Below are 23,726 nucleotides of genomic sequence, written 5' to 3'. Positions count from 1 at the left end.
AACTGCCAGAACTTTGGGGAAATGTAAGGCTGTCACAGAAGCCAAAAGCAAGAAATAGCAGGACGGAGCCTCAGGAGGGGTTAAAACGGTCAGGCAGGTCACTGGGGTCAAAGGTAACTCCCAATGCCCTCTCTTGAGCCGTATTGCTCCTCATTATAACTTTTCCTCGTGTATCAGCTTCATTCTCCTCTCTCTGCAGCCTGGCTTCCTTTGCTGTTCTCTTCACTTGGGCAGACACACTTGCCCAAGACGGTACATTTAATTCCCCACATTTCCTCCAGTTCCCAGCTGAAGCCCTCTGTGGGACTTGGTCTTGTAAGTGCTTGATTCCTAGGAGCAAGAATCTGCTTGACCAAGCCACCTATAACCAGGGAGATGACAGCTGGGCTGGGACTTTAAATTTCATGGGTATAAACATGGCTTCATGGGTATACCCCTGCTGTGGGAGGGGGCAGTTTACAGAGAGCAGGGAAGAGAGAGCGAGCATGGCCTGGGCAGATACCGCCCTGTCAGTGATATCTCCGTGTGGATTACCTATGACAAAATAGTTTTGCTCTCATGCTGGCCCTTTCCTTCCACAAAGGATGTTTCTGAATTACCTCTTTTGCACCTGTGTCCCAATCCTGAATTATAGGACCATAATCTAGAAGAAACTATTGCATTGAACCTTGGATTTGTCGTTACCAGTGAGTTTAAATAATCCTGATCCCTCTGCCCTCCACTCTTCTGGTAGCAAAGGACAGTGGATACTGATTATTTTTTTTTCGTTCTCAGACCAGGGAATGCCTGTCTTTTAAATAGTTCCAGATGGAGTCTTTATGTCCTTAAACACTGACCACGTTGTCCCTACTTTGGAACCTCCCATACTCGTGTGTGCATTTTAAAATAAGTCATCTTTGTCTGACCTTGGGCAAGTTGCTCGGGCTCACTGACTCTACATCTCATCTTCTTTAAAATAAGCAATGCCAGGCTCATAGATTTGTTGTGAGGATGATCTCAGATGCTATTTGAGAAGGCCTTAGCACAGAGTCTGGCACTTAATGGTGCCAGTCTGTTCCAACTTTTCATTCCTGGGTTATTCAGCCCTGCACCATGCCTGTAAAATCTTGATTTGAATACCTGGATCTATTTCAGGGTAGGGATGGAAAATGTTCCTGAGTGATAAGCTCTCCCACTTTCTCTCCTTCCATTGTGTCACCTTCTGTTGCCTGGGAGAATGAAAAGTTAATTGCTATATTCTAATTCACAAATTTAAATAATGTTAATTTTTCCCTTGTTATCTATCTCATAGCATTGTAGACAGAAATAGGAAGTTTATTGAAAGTCCTTAAAATAGTACTTGGCCCTTGATTATTTAATGAATATTCTCTATTATTATTAGGCATAACTGAACCATATCTTCCCCTTCTGAGACAGACTGTCGGAGCAGGGCCATCCTCCCTAAGGGAAGACAATTGCTGGGCTTAATTGTGTGCATCTCAAATTGGCCTCTGTGCATATCTGAATGACTTTCTATTTTTTGATTGTAGGCCCCAGATTTAGAAGAGGTTAAGAAAAAATTAGATTTCTTAGGGACTGTAAGTAGTCCCTTCCTGCATTTCTCTTCTTGGATCCCCATGCCAGACGGTCCTGTTGATTTTTCATTTTTCATTCCTCTTTCATACAGCATCTCCTCCTCCTCTGCCATCAACATAGTTTTGGCCATCATTATTTCTTGCTAGTTTCCCTGCAAATCTTCCTTGTTGCCTTTTCCACAGGACTGCCAGGTTCATCTTTTTTTTTTAATTCCTTTGAATCTAAAAAAATGGTACATATGAACTGGTTTGCAGGGCAGGATAGAGATGCAGCCATAGAGAATGGACATGTGGACATGGGGGAAGCAGAGAGTGGGACAAATTGAGAGAGTAGCATTGACATATATATGCTCAGTCAGTTCAGTTGCTCAGTCATGTCCAACTCTTTGTGCCCCCTTGTACTGCAGCACGCCAGGCTTCCCTGTCCATCACCAACTCCCGGAGCCTACTCAAACTCATGTCCATTGCGTCGATGATGCCATCCACCCACCTCATCCTCTGTCTTCCCCTTCTCCTGCCTTCAATCTTTCCCAGCATCAGGTCAGTTCTTCACATCAGGTGGCCAAAGTATTGGAATTTCAGCTTCAACATCAGTCCTTCCAATGAATATTCAGGACTGATTTCCTTTAGAATGGACTGGTTGGATCTATATGCTACAACATGTAAAATCATGTTGGATATATATGCTACCCTGTGTAAAATAGCTAGTGGGAAGCTGCTCTGCAGCACAGGAAGCTCAGCTCAGTGCTCTGTGATGACCTGGAGGAGTGGGATGGAAAAGTGGGGGGGAGGCTCAAGAGGGACCGAATATTTGTATACTTCATGTTGTTGTACAGGAGAAACTAGCACATCATTGTAAAGCAATTATACTCCAATAAAAAATATTAAAATGTTTACATTAGTTAAAAAAATTATTCCTTTGGTTGTATGACAGTTTTGCCCAAAAGCCAGCAGTTTGCTTCTTAATTTTCTCTAGATAAAGATTCAGTGATCACTTTCCAATATAAATAGGATATGAGCCACATATATAGTTTAAAATTTCCAAGTGGTTAATATTAAGAAACAGAAAAAGAACTGTCTAAAATTAATTTTTAATATATTTTATATAACCCAATATAGCCACAACAATATAATTTCAACATATAATCAATATTAAAAAATCATCAATGAGATATCTTACTTTTTAAAAAATTTTTATTTATTTTTTTAATTGGTGGAAAACTGCCTTACAAGTTTATGTTGGTTTCTGCCATACAACAATGCAAATCGGTCATGATTTTATATATATATATATATATATATATATACACATAAATACATATATATATATGTATACCTTCCCTCCTGAGCCTCCCTCACCTCCCCCCATCTCACCCTTCTAGGTCATGAAGCATTCTTTTTTTAATACACTCAGTGCACCTCTCAATTCACATGCTAATTTTCCATTGGAAATACTTGGTCTCTATTCAGATTTCATAAAATTTATAATTGAAAAGCTGTTTGAAACATACCCAACTTATTTGAAATATAATTAACTTTTTTCAATGACTGAATCAAACAGAGATTTTTAAATTTAGAGTAAAAATCTAGTTTACTGGTCACGCTAGCCATGTATCAGGTGCTCAGGGCCACATGTGGCTACTGTACGGGACAGTCTGGGTATGAAGTCGTAAGCCTGGAATTCTGGTGTTCCAGCCTCATCTGCTCCTCCCCACTGTGATTACTGGGTCTCTTGTTTATGAGGATCAGAGAGAATAGTTTATTCTGCCAGATGACATCTAGGGGTTTACTCAGGATGTCTGTGGATTAGAGCTGGAAAGCAGTCAAGATCTGAGGCAGCTCGAAGGACTAGCCCCACTCCCATGACCCCTCTGCCTCTAACAGCCCTAACCAGAAGATCTCACTGGGATCTGATGCTGGAGTATCCACACTGGGTATTTCTAGCTCAGAGGTGAGGTTGACAAGAAAAGCTGAATAGCAAAGTCTTAGATAGCTTTTGTCAGAAAGGAATAGCTGGAGGCAGTGTAGCAGGTGTACATTATGCCATTTTGTGGCTTAGCAGGAAGTAAAGTTTGTCAATACTGAAGCCCCAAGACCGATAGCTGTGGCTTCTTGAAACAGCCTTTTCTAGTTAAACGGAGTGAGTCATGTGCTTTTTCGTCATCAACTTGAACTACAGAGCCCTCATGACTTCCAGCTTGTCCCCAACTTCCTCCATTTGAATCACTTGGGTGAACAAGTCTTTTAGGAGAATGTGTTTTGATTAGTGGCACCCACAATCACTGTAGCTTAAATTATGTCTTCAATTTACCTGCTGGCCTACATGGCCCAAAAGAAGGACCGCGTTTGATGGGGAAGAGTTCTGGAATGATGGAGGCTTTCGAGGGAATGGGAACTAGAATGCCAGCACTGAGGAGAGACATGGCACGGAGCCTAAGAAGATGCTGTTGCTGCTGCAAGTCAGTTCAGTCGTGTCTAACTCTGTGTGACCCCATAGACGGCAGCCCACAAGGCTCTCCCGTCCCTGGGATTCTCCAAGCAAGAATACTGGAGTGGATTGCCGTTTCCTTCTCCAATGCGTGAAAGTGAAAATGAAAATGAAGTCACTCCGTCGTGTCCGACTCCTAGCGACCCCATGGACTGTAGCCTGCCAGGCTCTTCTGCCCATGCAATTCTCCAGGCAAGAATACTGGAGTGGGTTGCCATTCCCTTCTCCAGGGCATCTCCCTGACCAGGGATCAAACCCTGGTCTCCCCGCATCACCGGCAGATTCTGGACCATCTGAGCCACCACATCAGAGCATATGCTGAGCGTGTCTTCTGAGAGGGTGTGTGTGAAGCGGTAGAACGGTAGTGCCTGGGTCTTTCCTTCTTTCACAAGACTTGAGGCTGGGCGGGCCCTCGAACTTACCCCCTGTCCACAGCTGCCTTAAGTTGTTGCTGGGGCAACTCATGTCTTGGAAGGATTATTATCTTGGAAGGATTATTATTGTTGACTTCTTACTAACGGGACTTCCAACTTTATGACCTTGGCTTATACTTCCTGCAGCTTGGGCAAATTCATCAACCTGGGGTTCAGACATGGCATTCACACCTGCTTTTCTCCTTTGTCCACAGGTGGTTTCCTTTATGAAGTCTCCAGTGGGTCAGTACCTGGACAGGCATCCTTTTCTGACCCTCACCTTGCTGGTATTTGTGTCTGTGTCAGCTGTCCCGGTCGGCTTCTTCCTGCTCCTCGTGGTGCTTACCTCCCTGGCCGCTTTTGTGGGAGTCATATTACTGGAAGGTACCCTACTCAGTTACTCACTCTCTTGGAAAATGACTCAGGGCACCTGCCACTCCTGTCAAATGTTACTCTTGTCAAAATCACATCAACCAAGGCAGCTTGTCAGAGTAGTTAAAACATGGACTCTGGAGTCTCCTAGAATCCCACCTCCCCCAGTGTGATTTTGGATACGTTGTTTACTCTCTCTGAGTCTCAAATTCCTCATATGTAAAATAGGTATGTAATAGTACTGTCTCAGAGAATTGTGAGGATTGAAACTTACAGTTCTGTAAAGTACTTAGTACAGTCCTTGACACAGACTAGCTTCTCCATGAATGCTTAACTATTGTCATTAAACAGAGAAACCATTCACTCAACAGACAGTTATTGAGCATCTGTTGCATGCCAGGTGCCTTGCTGTGTATTGAGGGTCCCCCTTCACCTTTCCTCCCAAAGTCCCACTGCCTGTTGTCAGCTTCTCCCTGAGCTGCTAAGTTAAAATTACTGAGAAAGTAAATCTGATTGGCTCAGTTTGCCTTTTCAAAGCAGATCACAATCCACAAAGAGATGTTTGCCATTTCTTTGTGGTTGTTAGCCATCCTTTGAAAAATACTGTTCTAGGATTTTGTGAATCTTTATGAAAAGGCAGCCCATCTGTTTACTTTCTCTACTTTCCTTCCTTTCCATGGTCCATCCCTGAAACTGTCACTGTGGAGAACTGGGAGGGCTATTTGACCACTTGTGAGGCAAGGGGAAGGAGGTCTGCCATGCAGCATTTGCCGTGTTATTAATTCTACATTGGAAGGGAAAATTTGGCTGTGAGGGAGGCAAGAGAAAGTGTGCTGAGCAGACAAAAACTACCACAGACTGTCACGTGTGTGATGGTAATTTAATTGTCATGCCATCACTTAGAGGTAGTTATTATATTCCTTTTACAGATGAGTGAAACTAGAACTCTAAGGAGGCCCAGGAAATCATACTGTAAATGCCTTAACTAGGGTCAAACTCAATCATATCAACTATAAAAAGCCATGCTCTTTCTGCAGTACCTTTTAGTATTCCCCCCCACCCCGATATATCCCATATTATAAAAATGTATTTGCTCTGCACTTATTAGATGCTAACTCATTAATATTCCCATTAAAAATAATGATGGGTAAAATGATCATTCTGACTTTATGGTTACTGCATAATGGTTGCCAGATGGGGTTGTAAAAGATGTAATCAGAAGTTATGTTTAGATTTTATTTTATTTAGCCTGCATAGCCTTTATTTCCATAGGTTGTAGGTAAGTGTGAATTATAGTATTTGTTAGGCACTTTGAAACATTGGACATAATTTACCACCCCTATTACTACCTTGGCTAACTCCTTCTGGAGGATTCCATTAGGAGTCCATCCCTGACCTTGAGCGTGAGGGGGTTTCAAATTCAAAGGCAGGTAGCAAAAGTGAGCAAAGCAGTCCAAGAATGATACAGTTGGGTACAGTGGGGCCTGGAGGAAACTTGAAGGCTAGTCAGTTGGTGCCATGCAACGATGCTCATGTGGGTATTGAGATTGCCTCCTTTTTTAAGCAATGCCAGAAGTCTGAATATTTACAGGAAATCTCCTCACTTAAAGCATCTGAATTAACTGTTGTTTTAAACCCATTGGTACAGGGTTTGGCATTTTCAGTCCATTTTAGATGAATGATCCTTTTGACATGCTCTCCTCTAGGACTGGTCATCTCTGTGGGCGGCCTCTCGCTGCTTTGTGTCCTCTGTGGCTTGGGCTTTGTGTCACTCGTCATATCAGGGGCAATCATGGTGTCCTACATGATAGTGTCCAGCCTCATCAACTACTGGTTTTCTCTCAGGTAAGTACATGTCACTGCAATAATTCAATCTTTACCATTTGGGGAGATTTTCGCAAATAACACCCTAACCCTGGTCACAACACCCTCAAGTCTCCAAAGCTAGGATGTGCCTAGCATCCTCACATCTCTTCTTATGGAGAAGTAAGGTTTCCTTCTCAATTTTTTTTTTTAATTATCAGGTGGTAAGGTAGTAATGCTTTGGTGGCAAGTAATGAAAAACCTAAATAGATATTAGCTTAAACAAATAGGTTTTTATTGCATAGCAAAAAGCTGGAGATAGCTCACTACTGGCACAGAGCCGACCTGGTGTCCTCAAGGTACCAGGCACCTTCAGCTTTTCTGTGTTGCCCCATTGACCTTTCACCTCATGACCACAAGAAAGCTGCTGTGGCCCTGGCTACACCAACCACATTCAAGGCAGGATGAAGGGAGAAATAAATGAGTCCTCCCTCACCAATTGAGTATGATCTTTTTTATCAAGTAAATGAAATCTTTCCTAGAACCTCCCCCTTTCTTACCCTAAACGACCTCATTGGCTGGAATTTGGGCAGATGGCCATTCTAAACTGGGAGGGAGGCTGGGAAACGGAGTACAAACCCTCAAGGAAAAATAGTTGAAGAATGTGTGTTGGTCAGCCAAGCTCCGGTGTGTGCCATAGCTCCCCACCAGGCGGTATCAGTGTAAGGAAGGGTGCTTGAAATTCAAAGAGAATCCATGGAGCCAGTTAAGTTAACATCAATAGTGTTACCTCCCCTCTCACTTCCCTCTGAAACCCATCATCACTGGGATGAAAAAAGACAGACCTATTTCTCTCCCCCTACTACATCTCCCTTCTGTTAATGATGTAAAGAAATGGCCAGTTAATTAGGATTTGGTGATAGGGGTCTGAATCCCAGCTATGCCATTTTTTAACTGTGTGATCTTGAACTAGCTATCCAACATCTCTGTTCTCAGTTTTCTTTCATGGGTTAAACAGGGCTACTCCTTGCTCTGCCTCTCTCACTGGATTGTTGTGAGGACACAAACAGTAATTGGAGAACATGTAATATCCAAATTAGAACAGGGAAAAGGATCATAACCTCTACCCCTAACTCAGGCATTTTAACACTTTCCTCATCTGTAAAGTTAGTGTAGCCCCAAATCTGGTGTGGCTGCAAGAAGCAGCCAAAAATAAACCAACAAAGAATGTCATTTATTCAGTCATGTACACTCAACATTGCTCTTTAAAGAGGCCTTAGAACTAATCATTTCCTCTTGTTACCAAACAGACTATTGCCACAGCACAACTCCAGTGGTGACTGTCCGCTGGCCATGAAGTCTGCACATGTAGAGGGGCTCTACCAGGAATGACCAGCTGAATGGAACCAAAGGTTTTATTCAAACAGCTCTGGAACACTGTTGGATCATCTTTGACCCCTAGGATTATGACTTAGAAGGGACTGGGTAGTTAAACACTTCCTGGAGGTGTCCTCTAGCTTTTTCACTTATTTGTTGGGTCCTACAATAGACCATTTTGGAGATCTTGTTACTCTGGGTCAGTTCCATCAGCTGACCCACCCTCACAAGGAGAATCAGCAAAGAATCCCATTGGCTTGGCAGCTCTTCGACCCTCTCATCTCCTCCCCAGAGATGCAGACCTGACCTTGGCAAGGTCCCGAGCCTCTACAGGCCAGCGACCTGATTCCCAAAGGCTCAGATCTTGTATCTGAAATCCAGTTTGGGTAACCCTAGATTGTTTTTACTTTTTTTTTCTTTTTAATGAGAGCTGCTTATTTTTTCACTCATTTGAAAAAAGAGGTAGGGGGAAAAATCCAAAACAGAACAAACTCTTCTGCCATATGAGCCCTTTATCAGAAAAATAAACAGCATTTGGGAATAATGGCCTCTCAGACAAAGTTAGAAAATAGAGTCCAAACTTATCCTTATGGCCAAGAGCTTTTTTTCTAAGTCTAAAGGTACCATTTCCACCACTGAATACTGTTCAGTGATGTTACTCTTTAAAATATTTGCACTTGACACTTTTGTATTGTATTAAGGAAGTTGTCTTGTTAAGCCATTTCTTCAAAAAGTCCTATGCAAATGCTAAACAACTACAAAAATTTTTTAAATCCTATGGGATTTCTACTTCAGTAGTTTATTTGCTATGGCATTTTATTAAATAAATATTTATTTAGATGAGCTTTTTTTCTTTACTCTTTATTTCAGAATTCTCTCTAGACATCATACCCATTTATTCCTTCTGTGTCAGTTGAATGGCAGATCCTGGGTAATAAAGGCTTTTTTAGTTGCTAGAGGTAGACACTCAACTCAAAATGGCTTTAAAAAATGGAAGTAGAGGGGGAAGAGATTCCTTTCACTGAAATAAAAAGCCAAGAGGTGGGTCTTTAGGCACTGCTGGATCCAGGAGCTCAAGTGATGTCATCAAACATCTCTCTTCATCTCTCAGCACCACTTTTCTCAGTGTTAAATGACTTTTACACAGACCCTCCCCGTGTGGAGGTCCCAGCAGCTCTAATTTTACATCAGCCTCATGGTTAGCACTCCATGTGGGGCAAAGAGGCTGCTCTTTTCCAGTAGTACATTCAGATTTTCTGAGTTTGGCTCTGATTGGACAGACTTGGGTCATGTGGGCAACCCCGAACCAAGTGCAGGGGACAGTGGGGGATGGAATATGCTGACGAATCAGGAATCGGGGCTAGGACATATGTGCATTTAGGAACCAGGAGAGGGAGTAGGTAAGCTCCCCTGATTTTACATAGGTGGGAATGATAGGGTATTAGAGATGGGAGGACAATCTGATCCCAAAGGAAAAAGGGCAGACAGAAGCAAATACTTGCTGTTTGATTCAGGAGTACATAAAGCTCTTAATTAATTTGGTACTTTTCTGTATCCCATGACAGTCAGCCATACCTGTCCCTAAAGGTGCCTTCAACTCTATTAGAGAACAAGAACTGCATATTCCTGCCAATACATGGGGGTATAATATTAATATTAACAATTACCATTTATTGAATGTTTCCTACTTACATGCAAGTGTCCGCTATTAGCTGTCTAAACTAAATACCCTGTTGGGTTCTGAGCTTCAGAAATGAAGAGTGAAAAGGCCCTTGGCCTCCTGAAGTTTACTTTCTAATGTAGGAGTCACTTAACAAGTGTATTAATTATCTCTTGTTGCATAATGGATTACAAAGAGCATGTTTGTTATCCTACATTTTTGGTATGTTAGAAATACAGATCTGGCTTAGCTGAGTCCTTTGTTGTTTAGTCACTGAGTTGTGTCTGACTCTTTGTGACCCCATAGACTATAGCCTGCCAGGCTCCTCTGTTAATGGAATTTTCCAGATAAGAATACTGGAGTGGGTTGCCATTGCCTTCTCTAAGCTGAGTTCTTTGCACGACTGCAATAACAGTGATGTCAGGGCTGGGTTCTCCCTTGAGGCTCGACAGGGAAAGGATCCACATCCAAGCTCACATAGTCATTGGCAGCATCCATTTCCTTGTAGGCTTTGGGGCTGAGTTCCTCAATCCCTGTCATAATGAAACTCATAACCTGGCAGCCTGCTTCTTCAAAACCACCAAGGAAGAGGGTCTCTTAGCAAGATGGACATTACTTTCTATAGCACATAATCGGAGAAGGCAGTGGCACCCCACTCCATTACTCTTGCCTGGAAAATCCCATGGATGGAGGAGCCTGGTAGGCTGTAGTCCATGGGGTCGCTAAGAGTCGGACACGACTGAGCGACTTCACTTTCACTTTTCCCATTCATGCACCGGAGGAGGAAATGGCAACCCACTCCAGTATTCTTGCCTGGAGAATCCCGGGGATGGCGGAGCCTGGTGGGCTGCCGTCTATGGGGTCGCACAGAGTCGGACATGACTGAAGCGACTTAGCAGTGGCATGTACACATAATCACATACAGCTTGTCACTTTCATTACATTCTGTGGGTTGGAAGCAATTGGGTCCCACTCACACTAAGAAGAGGGATCACACAAGGGAACGCAAATCACGGATGGGAATCATGGACTCCACCTTACAGTCTACCTGCTACAACAAGTAAACAAAATATCTGATTATGATAAGTGAATTAAAGAAAGTTGAAGGGGCAGGCCATGTCAGCCACAGCAGTCTTCTCTTTAAACCACAGAATGAGAATTTGTCACCATGCCAAGAGCTGGGGGGCAGGTATTCCTAGCAGAGGGCACAGGAACACAAAGCCCCAAGACTGGAAGGAGCTTAAGGAAAAATAATGATATCAATGTAACTGGACTTGGTGAGCAACGGGTAAATGGAGGAGAGACAGGAGCCCATCATGCAAGACCTCATAGGGTAAGAAATGTACAGCAAAGAGCAAAGGGAAGATGATAAAGAATTTCACACTTTGCATTAAGAGAAACGTAGATTAGACTTAGATTTTTAAAGATCACTTGTGGCCGATGGATTGGGGGGTCAAAAGGCCAGTTAGGAGGTCTGCGGAGGTCCACAGCAGAGGATGGTTTACGCTAGCATGGAGAGCTAGCAGCATTTGGTGATGGATGGCATGTGGGTAGGAAAGGAAAGGGGCACACAGGATGGCACCTAAATTTTTAAGTTGAGCCAGTGGGTAGACAGTGATACTATTTTCTGAGATGGCATCTGAGCTTTTCTCATATGAAGTCAAATACGCCTTTTTGACACCAAGAGAATGTCAAATGAACAATGGCTTATAGAGTAGGTCTGGGCTGGGGATACAAGATTTGGAAGTATTTTCAGTGCTGAGAGCTTTACACAGCCTTCTTATGGAATACTATCCGGAGAGTAGGCGAGAGATCATTTTAAGACATTTTTCTGATCACATAAACAGCCTTGCTTCAAATTCTGCAAGGTACAGGGTGCTTTCCCATTGCACTTAAAAGTTCTAAGTCCTTTACATCACAGGCTATATCTGCTGACGTCTCATTCTTCATATTCCCTTAGACTCTGCATTTTAGAGTGAATGAAATCAGGGTTCAGGGCTGCAATGATTTACCAGTTCTTCCAAGATGTGACATACAAATCAAAGCTTGCAATTCAGGCTCTGTCTGTCACACTACCTGGCGCCTGAGGCCTTGGCGAACAAATGAAGTAAAATAATATACAGAACCCAGCAGAGTGCCGGTCACAGAATAGGCCACTAAAGAATAGTTGTCAAAGTGCATGGTGCACTGTCACTTAAAACTGAGTGGAACGGAAGCACGTAGGCAACCTATAGTTAATAGCCCAGAGATAAACCCACACACCTTTGGGTACCTTATCTTTAACAAAAGAAGGCAAGAATATACGATGGAGAAAAGATAGCCCCTTCAAGAAGTGGTGCTGGGAAAACTAGACAGCTATGTGTAAAAGAATGAAATTAGAATACTTCCTAACACCTTACACAAAAATAAACTCAAATGGATTTAAAGACCTAATATAAGAGCAAAGCCTGTAAAACTCTTAAGAGGAAGACATAGGCAGAATGCTCTTTGACGTAAATCATAGCAAGATCCTCTATGACATACCTCCCAGAGAAATGAAATAAAAGCAAAAATAAATGGGACCCAATTAAAGTTTTTTGAACAGGAAAGGAAACTATGAGCAAGGTGAACAGACAACCCTCAGAATGGGAGAAAATAATAACAAATGAAACAACTGACAAAGGATTAATCTCCAAAATATACAAGCAGCTCATTCAGCTCAATACAAGAAAAACAACCCAATCAAAAAGTGGGAGACCTAAACTGACATTTCTCCAAAGAAGACATACAGATAACTAATAAACATATGGAAATATTCTCAACATCACTCATTATTAGAGAAAAATCAAAACTACAGTGAGGTATTACCTCACACCAGTCAGAATGGCTATCATCAAAAAATCTACAATGCTGGAGAGGGTGTGTAGCAAAGGGAACACTTTTGCACTGTTGGTGGAAATGTAAATTGATACAGCCACTATGGAGAACAGTATGGAAAAACCATAGCTTTGGTTAGATGGAACTTTGTTGGCAAAGTAATGTCTCTGCTTTTTAATATGCTGTCTAGGTTGGTCATAGCTTTTCTTCCAAAGAGCAAGTGTCTTTTAATTTCATGGCTGCAGTCACCATCTGCAGTGATTTTGGAGCCCAAGAAAATAAACTCTGTCACTGTTTCCATTGTTTCCCCATCTATTTGCCATGAAGTTATGGGACTGGATGCCATGACCTTCAATTTTTGAATGTTGAGTTTTAAGCCAGCTTTTTCACTCTCCTCTTTCACCTTTATCAAGAGGCTCTTTAGTTCCTCTTCGCTTTCTGCCATAAGGGTGGTATCATATGCATATGTGAGTTTATTGATATTTCTCCCCATAATCTTTGTGCTTCATCTAGCCCGCCATTTCACATGACATACTCTACATATAAGTTAAATAAGCAGGGTGATAACATACAGCCATGACATACTCCTTTCCCAATTTGGAACCAGTCTGTTGGTCCATGTCCGGTTCTAACTCTTGCTTCTTGACCTGCATACAAGTTTCTCAGGAGGCAGGTAACATGGTGTGGTATTCCCATCTCTTTAAGAATTTTCCACATTTTCTTGTGATCCACACAAAGGATTTAGGATAGTCAGTGAAGCAGAAGTAGATATTTTTATGGTATTCCCTTGCTTTTTCTATGATCCAACATATGTTGACAATTTGGTCTCTGATTCCTCTGCCTTTTCTAAATCCACCATGTACATCTGGAAGCTCTTGGTTCATTAAGAAAATTAGAGACACCAAGGGAATATTTCATGCAAAGATGGGCACAATGAAAGACAGAAACCTTCTGTTATGTATGCACCTAACAGAAGCAGAAGAGATTAAGAAGAGGTGGCAAGGATACACAGAAGAGCTGTACAAAAAAGGTCTTAATGAACTGGATAACCACAATGGTGTGATCACTCATCTAGGCCAGACATCCTGGGTTGTGAAGTCAAGTGGGCCTTAGGAGGCCTTACTACTGATAAAACTAATGGAGGTGATGGAATTTCAGCTGAGCTATTTCAAATCCTAAAAGATGATGCTGTTAAAGTGCTGCACTCAATATGGCAGCAAATTTGGAAAACTCCAGCAGTGGCCACAGTTCTGGAAAAGGTCAGTTTTTATTCCACTCCTCTAATGGAAGGGAAATTATCCTCTAGTTAAAAACAAATGAAAATTTAAAAACCCTACTGGTAGCCAAGCTTGGAAGAATGGTAGGACTCCCTGGTTACTCCAAATGTATCATTCATGAAGATGTAAGGTTAACCATCAGGAAGATAGTAATACTGAATTAGCTTTGTATGTTATAGATGGTAACTAGACTTATGGTGATAATCATTTTATAATGCACAAAGACATTGACTTAGTGATTTACACCTGAAACTAATATAATATTGTATATAAATTATACTTAGGTAAAAATGGTATTGTTGACCTTTTAGGTGCAGTTCAATGTGTTCTTATTTGGAAAGGTAAATCAATTAAAATTAAAAAGGTAATTAATCCCCAGAGGGCGAAAACTAATGTTATACAGACAGAATGTTAATTTGCCAGTATAATTGTAGGTGTTTGTTTTTACCATATGTCAGTGCTGTCTTCAGCCCTCTCCACTTCAATACATGTTTTTAGTCAATCCTCACTACCGCCAACTTTAGAAATAGGGAAGCTGAAAAATTGAGTTGTTAAATTTTTTAAGGTACATAGAAGCAGAAGTGAGATTCATGCCCAGCTTGCCTGACTCGAGAGCCCACCTTTGTAACCAATGTGCTGTAAGATATTAAGGCCTCCACCTGCCTTAAGTCCTGGGATCTGCATCCATGCTGTCATAGACATTGTTTGTCAGTTCCTATAACCTTTGCTGCTGTGTCAAGTAATTTCGGGGATCCCTGTTCTCATAAAATGGAATGTAAACAGTGGTTCCTTCTAGAGTTGTGCACATGGAAGTACTATTTCAACCACCACCTCTGTATGGCTTCTACTACCTGCTCTGAATAGAACAGGAAATGCAGCCCAGATGTGACACCTGGCAAGGTATGATCAGGTGTGAGTTGTCACAAAGTTGAGGATGACTAATGGTACTTCGTTAGAAATGGGATGAAACTTGAATAACTTGCTTTTTCTTACCTGTGCCACAGCACCCCTCAAAACACATGAGCATGTGCAAGCACATACATATCATGAGTGATTTATTATGTGTGCGCACACACATATACCTAAGTAATTAAGCATATGTGCAAATAAGCATATGTGCAAATGCACAAATGCACACACACACACACACACACACACTCTATGACTGGTAAGAGTTCTGACAATTATGAATTATTGAAGCTCTTTCTTTGCCTTCTTGGGGAAGAGGTAGGAGGTGAGGATTACATCCAAATCTGGCATGCCTCTTGGATATGTCTTTTTGGTGAATTATCTATTATCTATTGTGTGTGTGGCAGAAGTCGAAGATCAGTGATGTTGGAACATCCCACTCCACACCTCCTGTTTCCAAACATTTCCACCTTCCACGACCCAGCTCAAGGCTCATCCCTCAGTGAAGTCATGTCTCACTTTTGTACTCCGTCACTACACTTACAGCTCTCATGGACCAGGCATGGTAAACGAATGGTAGCTTCTCTGGTCATTAATATCCTCAGTCTGTAACAAGAATTCTGCCCAATGTGAGTCATTGGGAAACTGATGCAAGTGATCTCTAAATTATAAAAGTGCTACAAAACACTAGAAAAATCAAACTCTTGCTTGACTAGATTGTCCCTTGTCTGTTGCCATTCCCTTATATTTTTCCTTCCTCACACCTGTCCCACCTGCCCCTTTTCTGCTAGTGCTTTGGGAATGGAAACAGTATCTATCTATCTTTCCCCTTGGGTATCCCAGAACCTACTATATAGAAACTCTTGCACAATATTTTGCATTGACTAGAAAGATTGAGTAGACTGAATCTAGAGCAGTTATCTATTTGGGATGACTTTTCCCACCCCTACTCCAGGACATTTGGCAATATCTGGAGGCATTTTTGATTGACATGACTGTGTGTGTGTTTGGGGGGAATTCTGCTGGCATCTAGTGGGTCAGGGCCATGGATGCTGCTCAACATTCTACAATGTACAGAACAGCCCTTTACAACCAAGAACTACTGGGTCCACATGTCAGTGCCAAGGTTGAGAATCCCTGATCTAGACAAATAATGAGAATTATATAAAGAGCATTAGGCCACGTAACGGCAGCTCTGGATTGGGGTGGGGCTGGAGTTGGCTAGTTCTGCACCCGAGCAGCTGGTTACACTCGTAGTTTCAGGGATATATATACCTTCACATTTGTGAAATATTTCAGGTTTTCTAAGAGTTTTCACATCTGTTGTGGTCTCTGACACTTCATGAGTTCTGAGAGATCCTTCTCTTCTCATTTCCATGCCTTACTAGTCAATGGGTGGCATAAGAAACTGGGTGAGCAAGCAAGTCATTTTCTGAAGGTCTCAGAGAGATCTAGTGATTAAGCCAGGAATCCACCATCACCTGGCTCCCTCAGGCACTCTTCCTTTGTTCTCTGCTTTCTGTTAAAGCAGAAGTGGCAAGGATGAGATATCAGGAAGGCAGACTACTCGGTAATCAGAAATCAGAGCCATCTGAGCTAGACAGGGTGTGGGCTCCACTGCTCTGGCTATAGACATTGATCAGCTTTCCCAAACTCAGAAGGAGACTCAAACCTCATACATATGCTCTAGTAGTCCTTATGGCCCTGTGTAGGAGCTTCAAGCCCCTTTCGAAAACCCTAAAAAACCAGCAGAGGGAAATGCAACACAAGTGTTTCCTAAAGGACGTGCTTAATTTCCAAGCCGGTAGAGGGCACTCACATCAGGCGACCTGAAGGTGGCTCAACTGAGAAGCAACAGTACCGTGAGGACTGGAAGACATTTTAGACTGTGTTTTTCTGTTTTTTCATTTTTTTGCAAGCAAAAGTGAAGTCGCTCAGTCATATCTGACTCTTTGCAAGCCCATGGACTGCAGCCTGCCAAGCTCCTCCGTCCATGGGATTTTCTAGGCAAGAGTTCTGCCTTTTCCAGGGGATCTTCCTGACCCAGGGATTGAACCCAGGTCTCTCACATTGCAGGCAGATGCTTTACCCTCTGAGCCACCAGGGAAACAAGACAGGTTGTTATTCGTATGCCAGAGAATGGAGAAGGGGAGCTCAAGCTCTAAAGGCACCTTTTCTCGTAAGGAAGGAGAGGGCTTAAGGAAGAAGGCAGAGATTTTCAGGGCAGCCATAAACCGTGCTTCTTAAATGTTAATGTGCATGTGTTCAAGGGATTAAAAGGTAGACTCTGAGTCTGTAGGCGTGGAGCAGGACCTGAGTTTCTGTGTTGCTCACCAGTTTCTGGCAAAGCTATTACTGAATTGGTTTTGTTTGCCCAGCAAGTGCTGAGACACTGAAGTTTACAGCAGAGAAAGGGTTTATTCACAAGGCAACCAAGCAAGGAGACAGAAGAACAAGTCTCAGGTCCTGTCTCCTCAAAGGCAAGAGACTTGGGGTATTGATGTGTGGAGAGTATAGGGTGGTCGAAGGCACAGGAGAAGATGACTGGAGGCAGGAAAAAGGTGAGATAATCAATGCTCTGCACAGGCATGTCTGAATCACAAGCTTCTTAATGGGACACATACTCAGAAAATGGTGGCACTAACATGATTTGAAAATGGAGTTTCTAGCCTTCTGACATCAGAAGGTCACCCATCAGACACTCACACAGGCCTGGCCCAGTTTTAACTGGGCAAGAGTAGCTCCATGTTTCCTAAACCTAACAACTTAAGTAAATGTTACTATAGAGACGCACACATCAGAGATTGTTTAAAATTAATTTATTTTAATTGGAGGATAATTGCTTTATAACATTGTGTTGGTTTCTGCCATACATCAACAGGAATCAGCCATAAGTATACATATGCTCCTCCTTCTTGAACCTCCCTCCCACCTCCCATCCCATCCCACCCCTCCTGGTTGTCACAGAGCACTGGATTTGAGCTCCCTGCATTATACAGCAAATTCCCACTGGCTATATATTCTACATATGGTAATGTAGATGTTTCAGTGCTACTCTCTCAATTCGTCCTACTGTGTCCACCACTTACACCACTGTGTCCACAAGTCTGTTCTTTATGTCTGTGTCTCCATTGCTACCCTACAAATAGGTTCATCAGTACTATCTCTCAAAATTCCATATATGAGTTAATATATGATATTTGTTTTTCTCTGACTTACTTCACTCCGTGTAATAGGCTCAAATGTGTTCCTTTCTATGGCTGAGTAATATTCCATTGTATATATGTTTCACAACTTCTTTATCCATTCTTCTGTTGATGGGCATCTAGGTTGGTTCCATGTCCTGGCTATTATAAATAGCTCTACAACGAACATTAGGGTGCACATGTCTTTTTCAATTATGGTTTCTTTTGGGTATAGGCCCATTGGTGGTATTGCTTGGTCATATGGTAGATTTGTTCCTAGATTTTTAAGGAATCTTCACTGTTCTCCATAGTGATTATATCAATTTATGTTCCCATCAACAGTCCAAGAAGTTTCCCTTTTCTCTATACCCTCTCCAACATTTATTGTTTGTAGATTTTTGGATGATGGCCATTCTGACCAGTGTGAGGTGATACTTCCTTATAGTTTTGACTTGCATTTCTTTAATTACAAGAGATATTGAGCATCTTTTTATGTGTTTATTAACTATCTGCATGTCTTCTTTGGAGAAATGTCTGCTTTAGGTCTTCTGCCCACTTTTTGATTGGATTGTTTGTTTTTCTGGTATTGAGCTTTATGGGTTGCTTGTATACTTTGGAGATTGCTCCTTTGTCAGTTGTTTCATTTGCTATTATTTTCTTCTATTTGGAGGGCTGTCTTTTCACCATGTTTATAGTTTCCTTCACTATGAAAAGTTATTGAGTTTAATTAGATCCTATTTGTTTTTTTTTTGTTTGCTTGTTTGTTTCGTTTTTATTTCAATTAGTCTGGGAAGTGAGTCATAGAGAATCTTGCTGTGATTTATGTCAAAGAATGTTCTGCCTATGTTTTCCTCTAAGAGTTTTATAGTTTCTTGTCTTATATTTAGGTTTTTAGTCCATTTTGAGAGTATCTTTGAATATGGTGTTAGGAAGTATTCTAATTTCATTCTTTTACACATAGCTGTCCAGTTTTCCTAGCACCACTTATTGAAGAGATTATATTTTCTCCATTCAATATTGTTGCCTGCTTTATCAAAAATAAGGTGCTCATAGGTGTGTGGGTTTACCTCTAGGCTTTTTTATCTTGTTCTATTGGTCTATATTTCTGTTTTTGTGCCAGTACCATACTGCTTTGATGATTGCAGCTTTGTAATATAGTCTGAAGTCAGGAAGGTTAATTCTTTTCGTTCAATTCTTCTTTCTCAAGATTGCTTTGGTTATTCAGGGTATTTTGTGTTTCAGTACAAATTGTGGAATTTTTAGTTCTAGTTCTGTGAACAATACCATTGGTTTGGTACAGATTTCATTGAATCTGTAGATTTCTTTAGGTATTAAAGTCACTTTCACAATATTGATTCTTCCAATCCAGGAAACATGGTATATCTCTCCATCTGTTTTTGTCACCTTTGATTTCTTGCATCAGTGTCTTATAGTTTTCTGCATACAAGTCTTTTGTCTCTTAACATAGGTTTATTCCTAGGTATTTTATTCTTTAGGTCACAGTGGTGGGTGGCATTATTTTCTTACTTACTCTTTCTGATTTTTTAATTGTTAATGTATAGGAACGCAAATGATTTCTGTGTATTAATTTTATATCCTGTGACTTTGCTATATTCATTGATTAGCTCTAGTGATTTTCTGGTGGCATCTCTAGGGTTTTCTATGTATAGTATCATGCCATCTGCAAACAGTGTGAGTTTTACTTCTTTTCCAATATGGATTCCTTTTATTTCTTTTTCTTCTCTGATTGCTGTGGCTAGTAATTCCAAAACTATATTGAATAATAGTGGCAAGTGGGCAGCCTTGTCTTGTTCCTGATCTGAGAGGAAATGCTTTCAGTTTTTCGCATTGAGAATAATGTTTGTTGTGGGTTTGTTGTATATGGCCCTTTTTATGTTGAGGTGTGTTCCTTCTGTGCCTACTTTCTAGAGAGTTTTTATCATAAATGGATGTTGAATTTTGTCCAAAGCTTTCTCTGAATCTATTGAGATGATCATATTGTTTTTATCTTTCAATTTTTTAATACAGTGTATCACATTGATTGATTTGCATACACTGAAGTATCCTTACATTCCTGGGATAAAGCCCACTTGATCATTGTTGTTCAGTCACTGTTGTGTCTGACTCTTTGTGATGCCATGATTTGCAGCACACTACCCTTCCCTGTACTTCTCCATATCTCAAAGTTTGCCCAAACTCAAATTGAATTGATTATGCCATACAACCATCTCATCCTCTGCTGCCCTTTCTGCTCCTGCCCTAAATCTTACCCAACATCAGGGTCTTTTTCCAATGAGTAGGCTCTTTGCATCAGTGGGCCAAAGTACTGAAGCATTAGCTTCAGAATCAGTTCTTCCAGTGAATATTCAGAGTTGATTTCCTTTAGAATTGACTGGTTTGATCTCCTTGCTGTCCAAGGGACTCTCAAGAGTCTTCTCCAACACCGCAATTGGAAAGCATCAATTCTTCAACACTCAGACTTATTTATGGTCCAACTGTATATGATTGCTGGAAAAACCATAGCTTTGACTAGATGAATCTTTGTTGGCAAAATGATGTCTCTGCTTTTTAATATACTGTCTTGGTTTTTCATAGCTTTTCTTCCAAGGAGCAAGTTTCTTTTAATTTTGTCATTGCTGTCACTGTCCACAGTGATTTTGGAGTCCAAGAAAATAAAATCTGTCACTGTTTCCACTTTTTTGCCATCTATTTGCCGTGAAGTGATGGGACTGGATGCCATGATCTTAGTTTTTTGAGTGTTAAGTTTTAAGCCAACTTTTTCACTCTCCTCTTCCACCTTAATTAAGGGGCTCTTTAGTTCTTCGCTTTCTGCCATAAGGGTAGTGTTATCTGCATATCTGAGGTTGTTGCTATTTCTCCGGGCAATCTTGATTCCAGCTTGTGAGTCATCCAGCCCAGTATTTCACATGATGTACTTTGCATAGAAGTTAAATAAGCAAGGTGACAATATACAGTCTTGATGTGCTCCTTTCCCAATTTTGAACCAGTCCATTGTTCCACATCTGATTCCAACTGTTGCTTCTTGACTTGTATACAGATTTCTCAGGAGACAGGTCAGATGGTCTGGTATTCCCATTTCTTCAAGAATTTTACACAGTTTGTGGTGATCTACACAGTCAAAGGCTTTTGCATAGTCAATGAAGCAGAAGTAGATGATTTTTGTAGAGTTCCCTTGCTTTTTTCCATGATTCAATGCATGTTGGCAATTTGATCTCTGGTTCTTCTGCTTTTTCTAAATCCAGCTTGTACATCTGGAAGTTCTTGGTATACACATACTGCTGAAGCCTAGCTTGAAGGATTTTGAGCATTTCCTTGCTAGCATGTGAAATGAGTGCAATGTACAGTAGTTTAAACATTCTTTGGCATTGCCTTTCTTCGGGATTGGGATGAAAACTGATCTTTTCAAGTCCTGTGACTACTGCCAAGTTTTCCAAATTTGCTAGCTTATGAGTGCAGCACTTTAACAGCATCATCTTTTAGGATCGGAAATAGCTCAGCTGGAGTTCCATCACCTTCTCTAGCTTTTTTGATCATGATATACAATCCTTTTAATATGTTCTTGGATTCTATTTGCTAAAATTTTGTTGAGGATTTTTGCATCTGTGTTCATCAGTGATATTGACCTATAATTTTCTTTTTCTGTGGCATCTTTTTCTGGTTTTTGTATCATGGTGATAGTGGTCTTGTAGAATGAGTCTGGAAGTTTTCCTTCCTCTGCAACTTTCTGAAGAGTTTGAGCAAGATAGGTGTTAGCTTTTCTCTAAACTTTTAGTAGAATTTGCTTGTGAAGTCATCTAACTCTGGGTTTTTGTTTGGAAGATTTTTTTATTACAGTTTTGATTTCTGTGCTTATGATTTGTCTGTTCTTATTTTCTTTCTTCCTGTTTCCATTTGAAAGGTTATACTTTTCGAAGAAGTTGTCCATTTCTTCCAGGTTGTCCTTTTTATTGGCATAGTTGCTCATAGTAGTCTCTGATGATCCTTTGTACTTCTGTTTTCTGTTGTAACTTCTTTTTCATTTCTAATTTTATTGATTTGAGTCTTCTTTTTTTGTTGATGACTCTGGCTAATGGTTTGTCATTTGTTTAACTTCTCAAAGAACTAGCTTTTAGTTTTATTGATCTTTGTTATTGTCTCCTTCATCTCTTTTTCATTTGCTTCTCTCTGATCTTTATGATTTGCTTCTACTAAATCTGGGGATTTTTTGAGAACACGACTTTAGGCAACTGTTCATTATACTTGTTTCAGGCTACCATGGCAACACGTGTTCATTCCAGCAGCTGCTCTGTAGCCTACTTGGCTTTCTTAGATTTCTGTCTTTGCAAAAATATCAGAACCAACCTGCCCTGGGGCAGTCTTCAGGCCCAGATCACTTTGATTCTGGCCTGTGACACAAATAGACCAACTTGGGGATGTGAGGCTCCTGTTCCATTATCAATATACTCTGATATCTTAGACAAATGTGTTAGGGCTCAAGTTGCTCATCTGTAAAATGTGCATTTCTAGCAAAGTGTTTTGCAAGTTGTGAGTAGCAGCTCCTTAGAAGATCCATTAGTTTCCTGTTGCTGTAACAAATTAATACAAAGTAATGGTTTGAAATGCATTATTTTATATCCTTGGGATTCATAGTCCAAAATGGGGCAATAGGACTGTGATCTTCTGCAGATTCTAGGGGAGAATCCATTTCTTTGCCATCCCAGCTATTTTAGGCATCTCACATTCCTTGGTTTGTGGACAACATCCTTCTAACTTCTGCTTCCACTGGTACATCTTTTCTGCCTCTAATGTCTGTTTTACAGGGAACCTTGTAATTGAGCGCACTTGGATAATCTTCCTATGTCAAGACTCTTAACCACACCTGCAAAGTCCTTTTGGGACCATGACTAGGTAACAACATTCAGTTTCTGGTGATTAGGATGTGGACATGTTGGGGGGTGGTCATTATTCAGCCTACCATATGAGATCTGGAAGCCATTTAAGTAGCCAACAGTTTTTAAATGCCATTTTAAGAAGTGCATGTAGCACATGCAATATTTCTGATTCTAATATGTAGCACTAACATGATGTAGCCACAGGAAAGTTTGAATCCAAGACCATTTGTTTTTATCAGTGACAGACTAATGCCTTATTCTCTTTTAAAGCACTGTCCAAAAAATAGTCTTCATGAGAACTTGAATTTTGACCTTATTACTCTAGGAAGACAAGACTTTTTGTATACTATCAGTGTAGTTGTTTCTTTCCCTATACCAGGGTTGAATTTTATCATCTAACTCTTAAAAGGAGTTAGAATCAAAGGCTCTATTGTACAAAAGGCAGAAGATTCATCATTAAAGACCTACAGTATCACAAGATGACCAAGTATATATAATATTCTTTCAAGGTTTTGAAAAACCCAGGAGTATGACAAGTCACAATTGAAGGGTAAAGTCCAAACACTAAAGATGTTCATATTTCTATTTACCTCCACTATGTACAGAGATTTGGAGTCTGTACAACTTTTCATAGCACAGGCTCTGGCTTAGATCCAGACTTTTTTCTAGTTGAAGGATACAAGTTAATGTCTATATTAGATGTCTTGAATATGGTTTGTTAGAGCTACAGTGTGAGGCAGACTAGTCATTTTGACATAATTACAGCCTAGTTAAGAGGGGGTAGCCTCAGGAGGAAGTAATAATTGAGTACCGGGTAGTGGGAAAGCAGCTCTCCAGGCTCAGCTATGAGGCTCATGTTCAGCTGTGTAGTTTTAATGAGACCAGGAATGTTGTAATTGCTCTTAAAGAAGCTTGAATCT

General features: G+C 40.9%; 1 protein-coding gene across 7 annotated transcripts in view; it reads left to right on the top strand.

The window, feature by feature from the left end:
* LDAF1 (lipid droplet assembly factor 1) overlaps positions 1–23,726 on the top strand; it is a 43,820-nt gene that overhangs the window by 6,133 nt on the left and 13,961 nt on the right. For 5 of the 7 annotated variants that reach the window (XR_014072631.1, XR_014072629.1, XR_014072630.1 and 2 more), the window contains exons 3-4: positions 4,691–4,859; positions 6,554–6,692. Coding sequence is in view for 4 of the 7 variants with exons in the window: in XM_081554627.1 (XP_081410753.1) it covers positions 4,691–4,859; positions 6,554–6,692 (308 nt within the window). In the remaining 3 variants the exon portion in view is untranslated. Of the gene's footprint in view, positions 1–4,690; positions 4,860–6,553; positions 6,693–7,960; positions 8,871–23,726 lie in introns of those variants that run through there. The other 2 variants (XM_081554625.1, XM_081554626.1) reach the window with 1 other exon arrangement.

This window comes from Giraffa tippelskirchi, chromosome 13 (genome assembly GCF_054371585.1).
Source record: "Giraffa tippelskirchi isolate mGirTip1 chromosome 13, T2T-mGirTip1v1.2.pri, whole genome shotgun sequence".
NCBI classification, from domain to species: Eukaryota; Metazoa; Chordata; class Mammalia; order Artiodactyla; family Giraffidae; genus Giraffa; species Giraffa tippelskirchi.
The sequence above is the reverse complement of the archived record's forward strand: the minus strand, read 5'-3'. Positions and strand labels throughout refer to the sequence as shown.